A 17,472-nucleotide genomic window follows, 5' to 3' on the forward strand; every position below is an offset into this window, starting at 1 on the left:
TTCATTGCAGCACTATTTACAATAGTCAGGTCATGGAAGCAACCTAAATGCCCATCGACAGATGAATGCATAAAGAAGATGTGGTACATATATACAATGGAATATTACTCAGCCATAAAAAGGAATGAAATTGGGTCATCTGTAGAGACGTGGATGGATCTAGAGACTGTCATACAGAGTGAAGTAAGTCAGAAAGAGAAAAACACATGTCGTATATGAACACATATATGTGGAACCTAGAAAAATGGTACAGATGAACCAGTTTACAGGGCAGAAATAGCAACACAGATGCAGAGAACAAACGTATGGACATCACGGGGGGAAAGTCGTGGTGGGATGAATTGGGAGACTGGGATTGACATATATACACTAAATGTATAAAATGGATAACTAATAAGAACCTGCTGTACAAAAAAATAAATAAAATTAAAAAAAAAAAAAAAGTTGGTCTCAGGCTTTTGCTATAATCCACAGAACCCAGCCCAAAGCAAGGCTCAGAAAAAACTCCAAGTTTAAATTGGCTTGCTAATTCGCCACTTTTATAAGTGGTCACTTCTGTGACCGCTTGACTGTTCTGTGATTTCCCAACATATCTATTTTTATTTTATTAACATCTCTTTAATATTTAATGGGATACCAATATGGAAGCCTCATAAATGGTGTGCAGTTATATCTAATATTGAATAAATGCAATGAGAGTGAGATTTAATTGATAGATAACTGTAAAATGGGCCCCATGATGCCCAGCCACAGAACCAATCTAACTACAACTTTCAATAGGTTTGGGTTAGCCACTACTCATTAAGATGACAAAATAGCAGTTTCTAATAACAGATTTCTGTTATCAGTGTAGACTGTCTATCACTTCTGAATTGCAGCAGCAGAAGTCATAGTCCTTATTTAGTTAATTCCTTTCTGGCTTTATGAAGGTTTGTAGTTGCAATTCAGCTGCTATGTGGGCCCAAAAGACATATCCCAAAAGCAATCAAGTAATTTCAATGATGCAAAAAATCAACCTGTATCTTTCTACTAGGTTTCTATATACACATCCATTCTTCCCCAACTATATATATACAAGCACTCCTTCCCAACTTAGCAACTTTCTCTTAACAGGGGACCTTATCTCAATGATGCTGTTCTTCCACGCCAATGGTTCTCTACCACAGAGCACTTTAAACATAAAGATACACAAGTCCCAACCTCAGGGGTCCCAATTCAGGTGGTATGCAGGGAGGGGGGTGTCATCATCATATATGGCCAGGTTTGAGGGGCACTGTGCTAGGTAAGCTCTTCTGTACTATACAACTTACAGAAAACTTAGAAGAACCCATCGAACACTGAGACACAGACCTTGCTTCTCATCCCCTTTGTCACAGTATTCCAAGTTATCAGAAAGTACAATTTTATCTAATCAGTAATTAATACAGAGGTATTTAGTTCTGTCTCTGTGTCAGGACAACTCTGAGAATACAAAACCTGAATTACATATAACATTAAACAGTCCCACTAATAGATAAACATATAAGAAATATGTTTTCAATATTAATACAAAAATTGCAGACAGCTTAAAAATAGCACTAGAGCAAAGGATAGTCATATACCACTGGCATCTGCTGCCAAAAGGCTAGCTTCCCAGCATTCTCTTGTGCCTCCACTGAATAGGGACAATGCAGAAGAATCTTTGGATGAGGGGAAAAAAGCTTGGTCCCTGACAACGAATCCTCTAGCTGGGGAGACCAAACATACACACAAAACAATCAAGCAACTACAAAACAGAAGGGAATGAAAACTGCCCTGGGTCATAATTCTGGCTCAAAAACTGACCAGCTTTGTAACTGGGGCTGGGTCTCATTCTCTTTATCCAGAAATGAAGGCACTGAGCTGGATGGTTGCAGAGAACTGTTTTGGCTCTAAAAATCTGTAAATCTGAGTCTGTGCAAGTCTAAACAACAGAGCCAAAACTTCATATACACACTGTAGGGTGTTTAGAATGAAGTGGAGAAAAACCTAGAAAACCCTCTGTAACGCACTGGATTTGAGTTAATTTTCAAAGAAAATGATGAGCATGAATTATGCCAAAGAGTCAAAGGAAAAAAGCAATAGTTCTAAAGGATCAATTTAACTATAATATGTCCTACTCAGAAATGACTGTCTATCTTACAGGATCAATACTCTTTATTTTTTTCTATTTTTCTAAAGAAGGGCATGATGGTGAGAAGCAATGTCTCCAATCTTGATTTTTCTTGCTAAAGGATAATGAGACAGATTCAGGTAAACAGAATTTCCATTTGATTTAAAATTGTATAATATTTTACCTAGTTGGCGTTATCTAAATTTAAAACTTTGAGAGTTTTACTTATCTCAGGCAGTTGGGGAATAAAATAAGTGAATGGTGATTAAAAAGAGAGAAAAATCTAAATGTATTAAAAATAAGTCAATTGGATAATAATACATGTAAAATATATGTGCCATATAACAGCCACTCAGCTGGTATGTAGTTATTAAATAAGAAAAAAAGAAAAGAAAAAATGCTTCCTTTTGTTGAAAGAATTAATGAATTATTATAATTACAGTATTAGCAATTTTCAAAGGACTTTAATATATAATATTTATTTGATCTTCAGAACCCATCAACCATACAATAAAGAAAACGTTAGCTCAATTTTACTGATGAGACTACAGAGTAAGTCTCAGAAACAGATATTCAATTGGAAATAGAATGATGAAATGCCGAGTTGGAAAGGATCTTGCAGCTCAGCTAATTTCATATCCCTCCCAGGATAGAAAGCCCCCTGCAATACTCAGCCTTTCTCCAAAATTCCAAGGAATGATATCCCATAAAGGAATATATTCTATTCTTCATCAGTTTGATTCACTAGTAAGTTGTTCTTCATTTTGAGCATAAATACACCGACAGGTGATCTTTAACTAGTTCTAGTTCTGCTCACTGTAGGTAGAAATAATAAACTTAAACTTACTTCTATAAGACAATCATTCAAACTATTGACGAGGGATTTTTTCCAACAGTAGTCAAGCACATTTATTATCTCAATAGTTAAATGGTTTTAACAAATAAGAGTAACAGAAGAATTTAGTAATGTCGTATGAGGATGAAATGAGCTTGTCAAAGTTACAAATGAACTTTTAAAACATGTACAGTACTGTTCATGCCATGGTTTTCCAAGAAATAGAGAAAATATTGTCACCTAAAAGTCCAGATATTTGAATCTTTCCTGATAAATAAAGACTCTCGTTAGGTTCTCTGGGACAGAAATACTATCCTTAAACTGTACTTCTTACTGGAGAAATGGTTAAGAACACAGGATCTGAAATCAGAGTGCCTGGGTCCACCACTAACTATGTGAATCCTGAGCAAATTATGTAACCTTTGTCAGATTCTTAATCTTTAAAATGGGAATAACACCAGTACCTACATCAGAAGGTGGATGCGGAAATAAACGGAACCATGCCTGGAAAGCAGAGTGTCTGGTATACAACAAGGGCTCATTCACACTTGCTATTAGTATTACATTAAGCACCTTTACAATAAGCACCTTTTTAAAACCTTAGGGATACTGCTGAGGACAGTATCTATCTATTCAGTAATCCCTATGTAAGAAACTGTGCTAGAAATCTGTGTCCAGACTGAATATAAGGAAAACTATTCCTTCCTCTGAGAAGCTATATGTTATTTTTTTTTTCCTTATGGACAATGAAAATCATATGAGGGACAAATGTTCTCTTTTTGCCTCAAATTTGCAGACAAAATTGAGTAACCGGGTTGGACCCTACAGTTATACCTGTACATTTCTATTTTCCCTCAGGTTTGGATCTCCTGGGCTACCATACTTCCTATTATTCCGTTTGAATCTCTTTTTTAAAAATGTACTCTTATGGGCTTCCCTGGTGGCGCAGTGGTTGAGAGTCCGCCTACAGATGCAGGGGACGCGGGTTCGTGCCCCGGTCCGGGAGGATCCCGCATGCCGCGGAGCGGCTGGGCCCGTGGGCCATGGCCGCTGGGCCTGCGCGTCCGGAGCCTGTGCCCCGCAATGGGAGAGGCCACAGCAGTGAGAGGCCCTCGTACCGCAAAAAAAAAAAAAAAAAAATGTACTCTTATAAGTTACCTCAAATGTTCTTTTGAACTAGGCAGAGGTAGGTGTAAATGCACGAGCCAATCATCAAGTACTTCGGTCTACTTGTTATCCGTACTTTATATGCTTACTTTGCGAAGAACTAATATAAATGCTGGTCCTTGGCAGATATCCTTATAAAACCTCATAAAACTTAATCAGTACATAATTCACTTAGTTCTTATAGAAAGGAGCATTAGCAGCTTTCTTCATGCTTAAAATTTGGGACTGTTGCATGTTAGATCTACTTCAATTAAATATTTGATTTTAATCTATGATAAATCATTTATAATCTACATAATATGTATATTCTTACTGCTATGCAATCTATATTCATACCTCCTTTATCTGTAAACGTTAAACCATTTCATTTTTACTCTTCCATTCAAATACCAGCATTATTTCAGATCATCTATGTGTATTCCAGATTATGAAATCTCAAGGAATCTGAGACTAAAATGTCTGGGAAAAGTAAAAAAAAAAAAAAAAAAAAAAAATCTGGGTCTCTATTTCCCAGAGGCTAAGAACAATGTGGAAATCTACAAATGTTTCCCAAATGTAACCTTTAAAAACCAAAGATAAGGCAGCTTTCAGGAAGACCTGAGGCTCTGGAATTCTACTTCTTCAAAAAAAAAAAAAAAAAGCTTAATGACCTTTAAGAAACACTGCAAAGCCTACCTGCTTAGCCTAATGTTCTAACACAGATTAAAATCTCATTGTCCAAATCAACATTTTAAGATAACCAAAGCATTTTTAACAGATGAATGAGCATATGCAGAAAATTTTGTAATTTTATAAGTTATTGTATAATCAGATATACTATGTTTGTTGAATGAATTAAATGCTTAAATCAATTTAATCAACTAATCGTTATTACCATTACTTTGAAAAATAATAAGATTCTGAGCAAAATCTAAATTCACTCCTTCAAAGGGCTTCTTATGCATTTAGCAGCTTATGGTGTGTTTCGATTCAAAAGAATGAGAAAAATGACATTGACTCAACTAGTTTACAGGTTGGGGGTGGGTAGAGAACAGCAGGTTTTATACACAGCAAAGGGGAAAACAATTACCAAAAAATTACATGAATATGCAATTGAATACAGACACGCAAATGAATAGGTGCAAAATGCAGCAGTATTGCAAATAATCTCAATAATCTGGGCTCTAAATAAATGGGGGGAGAAAGAAGTAGACACTTTCCATTATAAAAAAAGTAGTGGGGAGGTTAGATAAAGGCAGGGTGGTGCAGGGGACCAGGATACATTATCTCAGTCATCTTAATCTCCTGCAACTCTTACATCTAAATCTAAAGTTCCTCATCCTAAAAATGTATTTTCAGGATAACTGAACCCTGACTCCTGCCTCCTCAGATACAAGTTCAATTGTGTTCTTTCTACCAGCAAATATACTCATATTAAAGCCAAACTCTCATAGGCTCATGGAATTTGGAGTGACATGGGCTCATAAAGCTCTCTTAGCCCAACCTGAAAACATGAACTCAGTTAAAAACAATCAACATTCAGCATTGCCAGGAATAAGCCGAGGAGAGTAGGCATGAATACTTCCAGGGATAGGGAAACAGCCTCAGGAGACAGCCTACTTCAACTTAGGATGCCTTAATTATTCAAAGACTTGTCCACAATTGTCTAAAATCTACTTACAGTTTTCACTGATTCATCATATTTTGCTCTTTGCAATCAAAACCTAATCTTCCCTCTTCCATGTTCTATCCAATTTTATAAGCACGATAGTCTTCTTACTCTTATCTAAAAAGCTATCATGAAAGAATTTGCCTTACTGACTGTTGAAATCCAGAGATACCATATCTATAGCAGTTCCCCTACTCAGCAGTCAATTAACCCTGCTACAATATAAAAAGGAATTGAGGATATTACCTTCTTCCCCTTTTTTAAAACAAGGGTACACACCCATCTTTAGTTTTTTTAGCATCATCATTATTCTAAGTGCCACAATTTTCAAAACTTTTCTGTTACCTCTCAGTTAAACTGAGTGATTTTATCAAGAACACTTTCTGCCCCAATCTCTCTGGTTAAGGAATAAACCCTTATTTGGCACTGTTACAAGAAGGAAGGCCAATGGAAGTCAAAAGTGAACCAAAGGAAGTTGTTTAATTTGTCAAGGCATTTGAAAGCTATGATTTGAGCCTGATCTTGAAATAAATGAGAGAGGATGGAGAAGAGCATTTCAAATAGTGGTGAAGCCACAAATAATAAGAGAATTTGCAGTATATTGAAATTGATTTCTTGGACTTCAGAATGACGGATATGAAGTAGAAGTCAGGGGATGCTTCCTCTCTGGTGATTCTCCTACAGGACAAAACCTGGAGCCTCTCATTTAATTCACCAACACAGCCTCTGACCTTCTGGACCATCTCTTTGGGACACTGCCTACTTTAAATTCTCCTTTAAGACCACCAACCCATTTTGGCTTTACAACCTCTGCAATCTCATTAACTATCGCAGTTCCAGTCACCTCCAGGAGGATAACTTGTAGATCCATTACCTTCACCCTGATTCCTGCCCTGACCTGTAGATTTGGAGTTTCAACTCTACACGACTATATCTTTAGCAATTAACTTAATATTTCCCAAAATTCATCACCACTTCTCTTCAGTCCCCGCCTATTTCTCCAACTGTAGTCTGTATATTGGTCGATGGTATCCACGGAATCACTTTTAGCTCTCTATTTTCCCCTTATTTCCCCGGCCCCAACAATCAGTTACCAGACCCTGCTACTTACAGCACCCCAATTTCTCTTAAATCTATACTTTCTCGCCCATACCCACTACCAGGGCCTCCCACCTTTTTCTGCTCCAACTGGAAATATTTTTCTAACACAAAGATTGAATGTGCTACTCCTTGGCTCAGTAAGAATTAAATTCATTTTGCATATGGAGGAAAAATTGTTATTTTAACATTGTACATATTTTAAGTTTGTAAACTCCTACACCTTTCCCATGCTCCATAATTTCACCTTGTATCTCAGTAAGAAATAAAGAGTAAAACCCCTCAGAAGATTTTCCTAAAATCCTGCATGTTGCTTGGATGATGTGATGGAAAAAATAAGAACAGGACAGGTCTATATTCATAGAGACCCAGAAGATTAAAGACTGATCCCCTATGAAAAAGAGTAGGAGAACCATTTCTTGGAGTACAGAAAGTGAGGAGAGGAAGCTTGTTCCCCTGCACTCTGCCACCTGCCTTCAGAGGGCCTGTCACCTGCTCAACCACAAGGTGCCTTATTTTTGGTGCTCAACACTGCATAATCCAAACCAAGAAGACCTACAAACTGTGCCTTCTTCAGCTGGGGTCACTCACAGCCCAACCCAGACAGAACTGACTCGTTATTCTGAGATTCGCTCTCAACCTCCAGAAGCCAGAACTGTGCCAGTAAGCTGGCAACTGCCCATAAACTCAACTGTCACATGGTACTTGTCGTAATCTTGAATTGATATTTAGACAAGGGATTACAATTTAATTTGACACACATGTAAACATCATCCTCTCACCTAGTTTACAAATTCCTTCTGGGCAGAACTATGTGTTATACATTTTCAACCATCACGGGATTTTCTACATAGTAGGAGCACAAGAAATATTTGTTGACAGGGTTTCCTGTTCAAATATGTCGATATATTTGATAAAATATATGTGCTAGCATGAAAATGTATTTCAGACTTTATTCCTGAAACTACTTAAAAATCGGGCATAGGGCTTCCCTGGTGGCGCAGTGGTTGAGAGCCTGCCTGCCGATGCAGGGGACACGGGTTCATGCTCCGGTCCGGGAAGATCCCACATGCCGCGGAGCGGCTGGGCCCGTGAGCCATGGCCGCTGAGCCTGCGCGTCCGGAGCCTGTGCTCCGCAACGGGAGAGGCCACAACAGTGAGAGGCCCGCGTACTCCCCCCCGCCCCGCAAAAAAAATCGGGCATAAAAGCACATGCATATGAATCATCTTACTTCAGATCATGTGGGTGTGAATCTGAAAACAGAAGTGGACTGCAAGTCGAAACCACAAACGAAATTAATGTTAAAATAACTCTCCATAGTTCCTACTTAGTGAACTCGAAGCGACCAGAACCTGTAAAATACAACTCAGTTTCAAAACCTTACAGTAAAAAAGCTCACCTCCTTCAGGATGTGTATGCTAATGTCAAAAGAAAATATGAAAAGTTTAAGTAACTTCAGTAAAGTGTTAATGGCAAGAGGGAGAGGAGGGGGAAAAAGAGAGACGCAGAGCATAAAAGGTAAAGACAGAGAGAGAAAATCATCTAAAACCCAGGACTGATTAAGATAGCAGGGAGGGCTGCAGCATCTTTTATCTGCTCCAGTGAATCACCAAAGTTCAACTATCCAAACATCCAGACTCTAGCCAGTGCAGAATCAATCCCCCCTTAATAAAAACTGAGTAAAGATTTTTTGGAATAGAAACATAAAAATCACATCCCATGCCTTTATACAGTAGAATAATTACATTGACTCAGAAAAACAATTTGGTTGAATTGTTTCCCTCCTCTGTTTGTTGTTGTTCTAACTAATTTTCCATTTGCAAATGGCCTAACTTTAGACTGTGACAATTTATGTGTTTCCTTTTCCCCAAAATCTTTTATTATAAAAATATAATGCTAGTAAAATAATTGCACACTTTTATTAGAACTTTCCATGAAATCACCTCACCAAGATCCAGGAAATGAGGTTCAAAGAAACAGGAAAGGCTCTTACACACCCAAAAATTCCACAGCTCCCCCAGTAGCCCTGTAAAGATCACTCAGTTATGTATATTAAATCCTTGTATGTGAACTGACCAAACAAGGCCAACAGGCATGATTCTTGCTGGCCAGAAATCATAGCCTTCTAACTGCACTGCTGGTCTCTCCAGCTCCCCATACAGCCTGGAACACGAGATCAGTTGGTACAAAGACACTCTTCCCACACATGCTTAATCCTCCTCCCTTGCCCCAGCCCCTCCACTGCTTCCATTCTGCCAACTTCCAACCCTGTGCTAATACAAAAACTCCATTCTATCTGCTTCTATTCCCAAGGTCCCGAACGCTTCTTGCTGAGAAAGGCAATCAACCATGCTGACCGTGTCCACTAAAAATTCATGCTGTTCATTCTTTGTTAAGCCCTCAGTGTTACTGAGCAGTGCTTTTGTTTGCCCCGGATTGACTCCCTCTTGAATTCTTCATTCTTCCCAATCTTTTCTACACATCTCAAATTTCTTGACTCATCCTAACACGCCCCCTTGCTCTCAGCAAATGTTACATCTATTTTGCTGAGAACATCTAGGCCTTCAATAATCTCTTTCTCACATGAAATTTTCTCTAGATGATCACTCAGCCTTTTCTCCCACCCCCATCTCAAAGGGGAACATTCCCCACTTTCCTAAGACTGATCGCATCATCTCCTTCCTTCCTACAATTTTACTCTTTCAATTACAAACACCCACTGCAGCACGGTCCACCCCCATGCTCTTTCATCTTTTCTCTCTCTATCCCCTGGCTTTCTTTCCATTAGTGTGTGGTGGACATGCTCAAAATCCGCCCATCCAAAAGGAGCCTTCTATACCCCCTGCTTCTCCCTTAACAAACCAGAACTCTCTCATCTTCCATGACCTCTAACACCTAACACTTCTGTGACCAATCCTTACGGACTCTGTATTCTTTTCCTTCTCCTCCCAAAAGGGCAGCCATTCTCCCAAGTCTGTCTTCAGTCCTCTCTCTCTCACTCTTGTGCCCATCCATCAGCTACTTGGTGGTGAACTCGTAGTCTGTGCGCCTGACCCTCACCACTCTCCTAGTAACAAATTCTCTTTTTCAGTGGCCTACTGGCTATCCTGGCTTAAGGATAAGTTCCATGGAACCAACATGATCAAAAGAAGACTCAACGGCTCCTCCCATGTTTCCACTCAGGCTAAAAAGCAAACCTGTGGATTACCTTACATTTCTACCTTTCCACCTTCTCCCATATTAAATATTTTGCCCAACCACATCAATTCCATTGAACAAAATTTAGACACTGTGCCTGGCTTTAGGAGATTCAAAAATGAATAAGTAAAAATCAATGCCCTGAACAATTTCTCACAGCAAGATAGAGCTCTATCCTACTTTTGCTATCATTCTTAAATCCATATTCTCAATTCTACTCCCACTGGTACTGCCCTAGGTCCTTTTATCTTTTGCCAGGCTATTATAATAGCCTCCTGGAAAATCACTGCCTTCACTCTTGCCTCTCCCTCCAAAATCATCCTTTGAACTGTCACCAGATTTATTTTCCTAAAAACACCAATTTGGTCCTATCCTTACCCTATCAAGAACTTTCAATGGCTCTATTGCCTACAGAAAGGACATACAAATTCCTCAGCAGGAAAATCAGGGCCCTCCTCACAATTACTTTAGCTTATCTTTACAACTTTACCTTTTTCTCAGCTCCTTTAATGCAGCTCACACAATGGTCTTAGTGAAGACCTCCACACTCTGTAACAGTCCCTTCCAAGTCTTGCTTTCCACATCCATGTCCACAGAGGAGAGTTTGACTATGCTTCTTAGTCCAACTCAAATCAAAAGTTTTCTCTGAGGTCTTTCCAAATGCCCCAGCTAGAGATGCTTTCTCCCTCCCATGTTCTGCCATCATTTTCTTTGTGCCTCTGTTATAACCTTTCCATCTACCTTATATTATAGGTATGTGTAAACTTATTTATTTCTCCCATCACTCTGCAAGTCCCAGATTTCATTCATCAATCTATTTCTCTCTATATCTGTCATACAGCATCATATCTATCTATCTATAGATAGATATGATGGAACATTCACAGAGCACCTGAGTAAGGCAGAAATAAACGATGTGAAGACAAACAAAAAGGCTATAGTAGAGATGAAAATCGGTATTAAAAATTTATCCTCTGTACAAGTATCCTGAATTATAAACACAAACATATAAATGCTTTCCCTAGTCCCATCCTCCACCCTGACCCCCAAACCGATGCTGTTCATCGCCTTTTGCTGCCACGACTCACACTTGCTCTGGACAGCAATCAAGCCCTCCGTTTACCCAATCATTTATTCCACAAATATATACTAGGGCCTACTTCAAGGTAAGCTGTGCTCCTCCCTCTCTCAAGATTTTGTGTCATCATCTTGTTTCTTAACATGGTCCCCTCCAGCTCAGTTCATACCATGCTATCCCTTAGAACTTTATTCGCAGTTCTCAACTCAAACACTTCAACCTCTCCAAACACTTTTTAGTCGTACCTTTTTTAACCACTTCCTTCCCCCCTCCCCTCTTAGTTTTTTCCCAGTTACATCCTCCTCTTACGCATTTGATTCTTTTACTTAGCAGAAGGAAAATGACTATGCCTAGCTGATAAGGCTTGCACTTCTCTAACTAAACGTGTAAAATGAACGTTAGTTCCTTTAGGCATACAGAGAATTGGGAATATAAAGTCCAAGGTGCTTGAAAATGCCCCCAAATCCTCTTCCAAATCTAGACAAGTTTCCTTATCGTTTTCCAGTTAAGCCTGTTCTTTCTCAAGCATCTGTATTCAAAATGTTTCACTCAATTTTGTTCGTGGTTATTTGTATGTGGTTGCCAGAAACATAAGAGTATGTTCTCTATAATTTATCATTGTAAATATACAAAATTTTCAACAATCTTTTGAGATTATGGAGGTAAACATAAGTTATCATTCTGTTTCTATGAGAAAAGATAATCCAGATTCCAAAAGTCCAATTTACAGGTGAATACAGCTCACATGCAAATTAGGGACTTCTTTCCTTATTATTGCATAATGCTGGGATCCTCAGAGAGAAGTGTAGGGTGGTGGGACAAAAATATCTACTGAGGTAGGCAGAAGAAAGTATTAAAAGATCTATTTATTTACTTATTTTTATCTCATCCTTTTAAATTTTTATTCATATATTTCTTTTCTAATATTCACAATATATTTGTACTATAGTACATATGATCTTGACAGGAACTTTTTTGAGGATGAATGCTCAGGCCTAGTTTTATTAATTGGGATATGGGATAAAAATGCTGGCGAGCTCTAAGAGACGGTACACGTGGAGTGATATGATTTAAAGTCTGGAATTTGAAAAAGGGACTTTTCTCAAGATTTTATTAAGGCTTTCTACCATATATATATATATATATATATATATATATATATATATGGCATGTCTTTCTACAGATAAAAGCCTCTAAAAACAATGATTCTCAACTAGAGATAAAGAGCACCTGGAGCTTGTTAAAAATGCAGATTCTTGAGTCTTACTCTCAAGATGCTGATTCTGTAACTCTGGAGTGGAGCCAAAGATGTCAGTAGCCTTGAAAGACTAGGATAGCAAGTCAACACCATCGACGTTCTGGGCCAGATAATTCTTTGTTGCGAGGCGCTGCCCTGTCCTGTGCATTGTCAGTTGTTTAGCGTTATCCCTGGCCTCCACCCACTACATCCCCGGGGCAGTCACCCCCACGCCTGTTACGACCACCAAACATGTCTTGAGAGGTTGCCAAATGTCTCCTGAAAGGCACTATCGTCCCCGATTGAGGACCAGAGATAGAAGCTGCCCAAAGATGACATACTTTGAGAAATGCCACTCTTAATCAAAAGGATAAAACGATATGATAAAAGTTGAAGAATATGGATATTACGAGCATACGTGGTATAATTGAAATAAACAGGCTTCCCATACAGGAAACCTGATTAGCCACTATAAATTCCTGACAAATCAGCTAAGCTTCTAAGTCAAAGCTCTTCTTGTGTAATTTCAACTTGAACATCTTCTCCCTAGCTTCTATTTTAAATTATTTTTAATTAACTTTACTGGCATTTTGCATCCTGCTATGAAAAGTCCGCCTAATAGTCTCAGAGGACTCTCCCAAGAGAGAAGAGTGCATTAAATCACACATTATCACATTAAAGAATATTCCAGCACACAGTCCAACAGTCTAAATCTTGGCAAATGCAATGGGGGAGGGAGGGCGGCTGCAGGGGCCGGAACAGGCTCAAGCGATTCTCAGTATCCAAAGCTGATTATCTTCAGTTCATCCATCCACAGGAAAAAAAGCTGTATTCATTCTCTACTTCAACCGCATTTACCACAAAACACCCTGATTTCTACTGTGTATGAGACCTTGGGCAAGTCACTTAAAGTCTCTGGACATCTCTTCTAGAAAGTGAGCCAGTTAGACTAAGTTATTTCTAAAGATCCTTCTAGTTACAAGTCACAAATATGGAAGCACTTAATCGAAAGGCTCTTTCAACCACATGGATTCTAAGAACTTTTGCACAAAAAAGCAAATACCTATCAGGATTGATAACACAATGAATTTTAAGATGCTTGATCCAAAAAAGAAAAAAAATGAGAATTAGGTGAACCCCCTATACAAGAGCCATTCTCTCTTAAAACAAAAATAAGTTTGGCCCAAACTGTCCTTCACTTATCGAGACACTTATACACGTACTTTGCTTGAGAAGGCAAATCAAGTCAATCTTTCAGAAGTTCGTCATAAACAGGGAAATGGTTTTAAATCACAGGTTTACTTCCTATTTTCTATAATAGAGATCACAAATCAGCTGTATACAGGCCATTTCCAGCCTGCAGGTGTGGTTGTTTTGTTTGGCCTGGATAAAAATTGAATTTCATTAGTTGCCAACTTTTAAAAAGGGCGCAATGATACATAAAACTCCCTATTTCCAGTATCTCTTGAAATACCGGAAGATATTAACCCAAATGGCAACAATGAGCTGGACCTGAGAAGTACCGTCTCCTGGGCCTGCGCTCTACAGTAGTCCCCAGTCCCCACTGCTCCCTACCTTCCCACACCCATTCTGGTTCCCTCTGACAGCCTGGGGCATATGAGCTTAAGTCCTTGATCTGTAACAATTTTCAGAATGCACAAATAAGATTTTTCATGCTTTCAGAGCAATAGAATTGTGCTTGCAGAATCACAGCCAAAGGGGAGAAGCTCTAAAGAGAGAGAGCTACGCTCTCAATACGAAAAACTTCCACAACTATGAATGCTGTTAAGGAGAACGCACTACACTGTAGGTGTCTAACTAACCATCTGAAAGAATGTAGAAAGAAATTCTAGATTTGATGGGGAGTTCAGACTAGAGACCCCTAAAATTACTTTCATCTTTAATTGTCTATGCCTTTGGTTAGTAGTACAGATAGTGCATCACAACACAGTAATATCTGTATAGATTATATCGTGTGTCTTTATGTGATATAATATGTATATGTATGCACATACGTATTAATACACATATATATTGTACTTTGTTCGCAGGGGAAGACTTGATCTTATCCTCCCCCTTCATGAAAAGACATTTTCTGTTAACTTTCATAGAACATTCCATTTTTCTCACTGATTTTAATATATAAAATTGTAAAATTAGGTTTCTATTAACTAAGCAGCCTTATCTTACCAGAGTACTATTCAACTATTATTCTGAAAAGATGATCAATAACCCAAGGACAGAAGGATGAAGATGAAAGAACTCGAGCAAGAGCTTAAGAGAAGAGTGGCTCCCGGGCAAAGGTTCTTCACTAACGTCTTTACCAATAAAACCACCCTAACCATGGCGGCTACGTCTTGAAGCTTTCTCCCTACCCACTTGCTCCAAAACTTTTTTTTCTTTCAGCTTATGAAATCTGCTTGTTTGAGACACAATCTTTTAACAAGATTCTGAGGATTTTCTTTTTTAAAAACTCAACTTTATATTACATTTACAATTAAATTGATGCCTACTTAGAGGATGTGGTGAGTCAAAGTTAAACTACTAAAAAAAAAAATGTTGCTGAGGTTAAGTCAATTTTCAGGTAAAACATAACCCGAGAGTTTCCACAGTGATAATGTGTTGTATGCAGTCCACATTCTCCTTCAGACCATTCTAGATGCTGGCTTCTTAAAGTCAGATCATGTGATACCTTACAGCATTACATCTGTACACTGCATTATCGCTGCAACTTCTACTGACTTAAAAAATGTGTATTATTAAAGTTGGACATTGTAGATATCACTAGTTCTAAATCAATTGTTTTTCTAGTGTGTTTGAGGTTGATTTTGACATAAGCATTTGTTAACAATAGTGATGAACACCTCAAGTGTGAACCTAAACATCCCATCAAGGAGTTGATATGACTACTGAGGGCATGCCTAATGACAAGAAAATGATTGCCTTGGCAATACAGTGTGAGGAACATGGGCTGCTTCTGGGAAAACGTGTTTATCGTTCTAGTTCTGATTTTCTCTGTTTAGAAAAAATGACTCACTGTTTAGGAGCAAAAAAAAAAACAATGATAAACATAATTCAATTTCACAGCCCTTGAATTCCACATTTTAATTTAGCCATGCATGTTTTCTGCTCTTACCTATTGTGGGTTCGACACTCACTTCTCCTTTTCCACTTTTTACTGCCTTAACAAAAAGAATCCCAAAAAAGCTCATTACGTTATTGCTAAAGGGGGTGGGGGCGGGGGGCATGGATCAGATAGGCTTAAAATCAAGAGGAAAAGTAAAATAGGTTTTGGAGCCCTGGAAAATTATTTCGTTTGTATCAGTGTCAGAACTCTTTAAATCAGAACCACCCTAAGAGGAAAATACATCAGGAGATTAAGATCCTTGTTCTCTGTCACCAATGAAAACCTGAAGTATGTTACCTTCAAGAGAAAAAAGATACTGTTTGACTTGTTAATAAGCTTATTGTGGAATTTTCCCAGAAACAGAAGTATTTTCTTTACAGGCTGAATGTGTTTACGCTTTGGAGGAACACAAAGAGCTAATTCATTCTTGAAAAGCATTTCTTTTGAAGCCTGTGTATTTCAAAACAAAAATAGTTATTGAAAACGTATGCATGAGCCATCCCAAAGCAATTGGTCACAGAAACCTGGATTATCAGAGTTGCAGACGAGTCCACAAGAAACAGGAAGATGAAGGGAGAGTGCAGGCTTGTTCAGAACGCAGTGGCAGTCCTTGATCTGATGAACGCACAGAACTGAAGAGAAGTAGTGGGGAAGCGCTTCAGAGCCCACACTGACGGGTCTTAGGCCCTGAAATGCATATGCTTAAGAAAGAAGCGATCCTGTTTCTCCGCAGCCTAAAGGAAGGGGGGAGCGGAGGGACCAACGGATCCCGCCCTCTTATCCGGTTGTTGATCTAGCGCTGCAGTGCTGGAGAACTTGCTTGAGTAATGCTAACTATGCAAAAGTTCACAAGGACGAGGTTGGCTCGGTCCTCGCACCAATTCCCCCCACACAGACCCCAAGCAGTAAATGTGCGAACACATTTTAAAATGCAACAATGACAAAGGAGCTTGCAACTTGCAAGCGACACTCACCCTGGGCCGCGTCGCCCAGCCGGCCACCACCCGCCTCGGCCCCGAGCTGGGGCCCGGGAGCGGGGTCTTCACCCGCCCCGGACATGGGCCGCTTCACGGAACCCTCGCCGCGCCTCCGCCTAGCTCGCCGCCCTGCGGGGCGGACACACTAAGGGCTCGGAGATGTTGGGTGCAGGCAACTGACCGCTTCTGGCGGGGATTAAAAAAAAAAGTGTTTTGAGAGAAGAGCACACCACCCCTGCAGGACATTCCCTCCCCCTCTGCTTCCCTTCCCCAAACCCCACCCCGGGGGCGTTTTGACTTGAAACCCGGGAGGAAAACTGTTACCCAGCAAGTTGACAGCAGTGAGTCCTAGGGGGTCGAAGGGGGGCGGGGGTACCCAAGGGGGAGAGGCTGGGAGATCGGATTTGGGATCAGAACCCATCCTCCTCCCGCCCGGGGGACCGCCACCTACCTCGGCATCCCCCCCAACTCACTCAAAGCCCCTTCCTCCTCCTCCTCTTCCGCCTCGGAAAGTTAGCGAGGCTCCGGCAGGGGCCGTGGGTCGCGCTGGCCCGACGGCGGCCACCCCTGGGTGTCCCTCCCCTCCTCCCTCCCGCTCAGCGCACACCGCAGTGGCGGCAACGGCGGCAACAGCCGCTCCTCTGCTCGGCGCTCTCCGCCTCCTCTTTCCAGCTAGCTCAGCCCCGCTGGCTCCCCTCCGAGCGGGGCTCTCTCCCCTCTACCTCTCTTTCCCCCTTACAGCGCGCCTGTACTCCAGAAACACTTCTCCCTCTGTGGCTCCTTTTCAGCATATCCGGGTCGGGGAGGCCTCGAACTCTTGGCTCTCGGCCCCGAGGCTGGGGGCGGCGCGACCCGGGCTCGGCCGCAGGCTCCCTAGCGCCCAGCTCTGTCTGGGTCAGGAGGCCAAAGCCCTACAGGGCTGGCGCTGGGGAAGATGGGGGGCAGGGGGGACGCCGGTGGGGGTGGGGGGGAAAG

At 40.4% G+C, this 17,472-nt stretch overlaps 1 protein-coding gene across 1 annotated transcript in view; it reads right to left on the reverse strand.

Moving 5' to 3' along the window:
• Positions 1 to 16,672, reverse strand: part of MDFIC (MyoD family inhibitor domain containing) — a 99,561-nt gene extending 82,889 nt beyond the window's left edge. Inside the window, exon 1 of the mRNA XM_082662482.1 lies at positions 16,495 to 16,672. Within this exon, the coding sequence (XP_082518608.1) occupies positions 16,495 to 16,579 (85 nt within the window). The 5' untranslated portion in view covers positions 16,580 to 16,672. The remainder of the gene's footprint in view (positions 1 to 16,494) is intronic.
• Positions 16,673 to 17,472: the final 800 nt, after the last annotated feature.

Source organism: Grampus griseus (assembly GCF_964374135.1).
Source record: "Grampus griseus genome assembly, chromosome: 9".
Lineage (NCBI taxonomy): Eukaryota > Metazoa > Chordata > Mammalia > Artiodactyla > Delphinidae > Grampus > Grampus griseus.